The 1732-nt window shown below is 41.8% G+C and overlaps 1 protein-coding gene across 1 annotated transcript; it reads left to right on the top strand.

Annotated features, from left to right (window-relative positions):
• Positions 1 to 278: 278 nt before the first annotated feature.
• On the top strand, positions 279 to 1728 carry LOC123011700 (polyamine oxidase 1-like; the record flags this gene model as incomplete). Its single annotated transcript, XM_044409285.1, has 2 exons — positions 279 to 733; positions 777 to 1728. Coding segments are annotated over exons 1-2 (1404 nt in total), but the record flags the coding sequence as incomplete, so codon positions are not given.
• Positions 1729 to 1732: the final 4 nt, after the last annotated feature.

The raw sequence follows: 1732 nt of genomic DNA, 5'->3' as shown, positions 1-1732 counted from the left end.
TGCTCTTTCTTATGTTTTATTTATTTCTCTTCATAAACCTTAGCAACTCGAAAATCTTCTAAAAATCGAGAAAAACTTGTACAAATTTTCAATTTTCTTTCTGTCATTATTTCACTACTTCTAGCACTTTTACTTTTTTTATTTATTTTAATCAAAAGAAACTTTTCAGTTTTCTTCTTATTCTTATATCTTATTATTTTTTATTAATCAGAGAAAATGACATAACACATGACCTGCACTTTATCACCCAACTAATTTCATCAGTTTTGATAAATCATTCAATGAAAATGTCTCGTTTGTGTGTTTTATTTTCTCTCGTTTGGTTCAATTTCGGTGTTTTGTCAAAACCCTCGGTTGTTATAATCGGTGCTGGCCCTTCGGGCATCGCCGCAGCCACAAAACTCCTCCAGAATGGCATCCACGACATAAAAATCCTCGAAGCTGAAGACCGAATCGGCGGTCGAATAAATTCCCTCGAATTCGGTGGCGGAATTGTCGATTTGGGGGCACAATACTGTCATGGGGAGAAGGGAAACGTGGCTTACAATCTAGCCAAAGACTTGGACGTCCTCGAGCCAGGTTTGAGGTCCCTCCAAAACAACGTCTACTACTCCAATGGTTCGAAATTAAACCCCGAATTAATCGAAGAATTGCGACAAGTTTACTTGAAATATGACAAAAATGAGGGTTTTGAGACAAAAGGAAAGTCTTTAGGAGAAGTTTTTATACAAAAGTGAGTCCCATTTGTGTTTTTCCTCACTGAGGATGTGTTTTAGATACAATTCGACTCTTTTCCCCAAGTATCAAAACAGCGAAATTGAGGTTTTGAGAGAGGGGTTGAGGTTTTTGGAGGGTTATGTTCTAATCCACGAAGGGGCATTTTCCTGGTTTAATGTCTCGGCAGACTGTGACTATGTCCAATGCGAGGGGAATCAAGCCCTGATCTGGAAAGGGGGCTACAAGACTGTCCTCAAAATCATGATGCAAAACACACCAATCGACTCAAAAATTCACCTCAAAACCAAAGTCGATAAAATCAATTGGAACAATAACCCAGTCACAATTTCAGCCTCAAACCAAACTTTTTCAGGCGATTTTGTGATTTTCACCCCATCTATTGGGGTCTTAAAACGCGAAAAAGACACGCTATTTGACCCTCTTCTACCCCCCGAGAAGGTAAAATCAATCGAAGCAACCGGTTTTGAGGGGGTGATGAAAGTCTTCCTCCACTTCCCCCAAAAGTGGTGGGGTGACTCTGACCAAGCTTTTGCATTTTTTTGGAGCCAAAAAGACCTAAAATTGATATGGGACAAGCCATGGGTGACCCAAATTCGGTACATTTTAAAGGTTCCACACAATTCGAACGTATGGGTGGTGTGGATCACCGGGGATTTGGTCCCAGAAATCGAAAAACTCCCATTGGAGAATTTCAAAATTGGGATGAAATTCGTCTTGGAGCGATTTCTGGATAGGGAGTATAACGTGACCGAAATTGGGGATGTTCTCAGGTCGAATTGGTGCACGAATCCCAATTTTGGGGGGACTTATTCGTTCACTCGTGTGGGGTTTTACGAAAAGGGGGTTTCGCATCAGGAGAAATTGGGGGAGCCTTTGGAGGGGGGGTCGGGGAGACCGGTGGTGTTGTTCGCAGGGGAGGCCACGCATCCTGAACATTTCCAGACTGTTCATGGGGCCATTGAGACGGGATTTAGGGAAGCAGAAAGGATTATTA

This window comes from Tribolium madens, unplaced genomic scaffold (genome assembly GCF_015345945.1).
Source record: "Tribolium madens isolate multiple individuals breed KSU strain unplaced genomic scaffold, Tmad_KSU_1.1 Scaffold_91;HRSCAF=231;Tcas5.2_LG7, whole genome shotgun sequence".
Lineage (NCBI taxonomy): Eukaryota > Metazoa > Arthropoda > Insecta > Coleoptera > Tenebrionidae > Tribolium > Tribolium madens.
The sequence above is the reverse complement of the archived record's forward strand: the minus strand, read 5'-3'. Positions and strand labels throughout refer to the sequence as shown.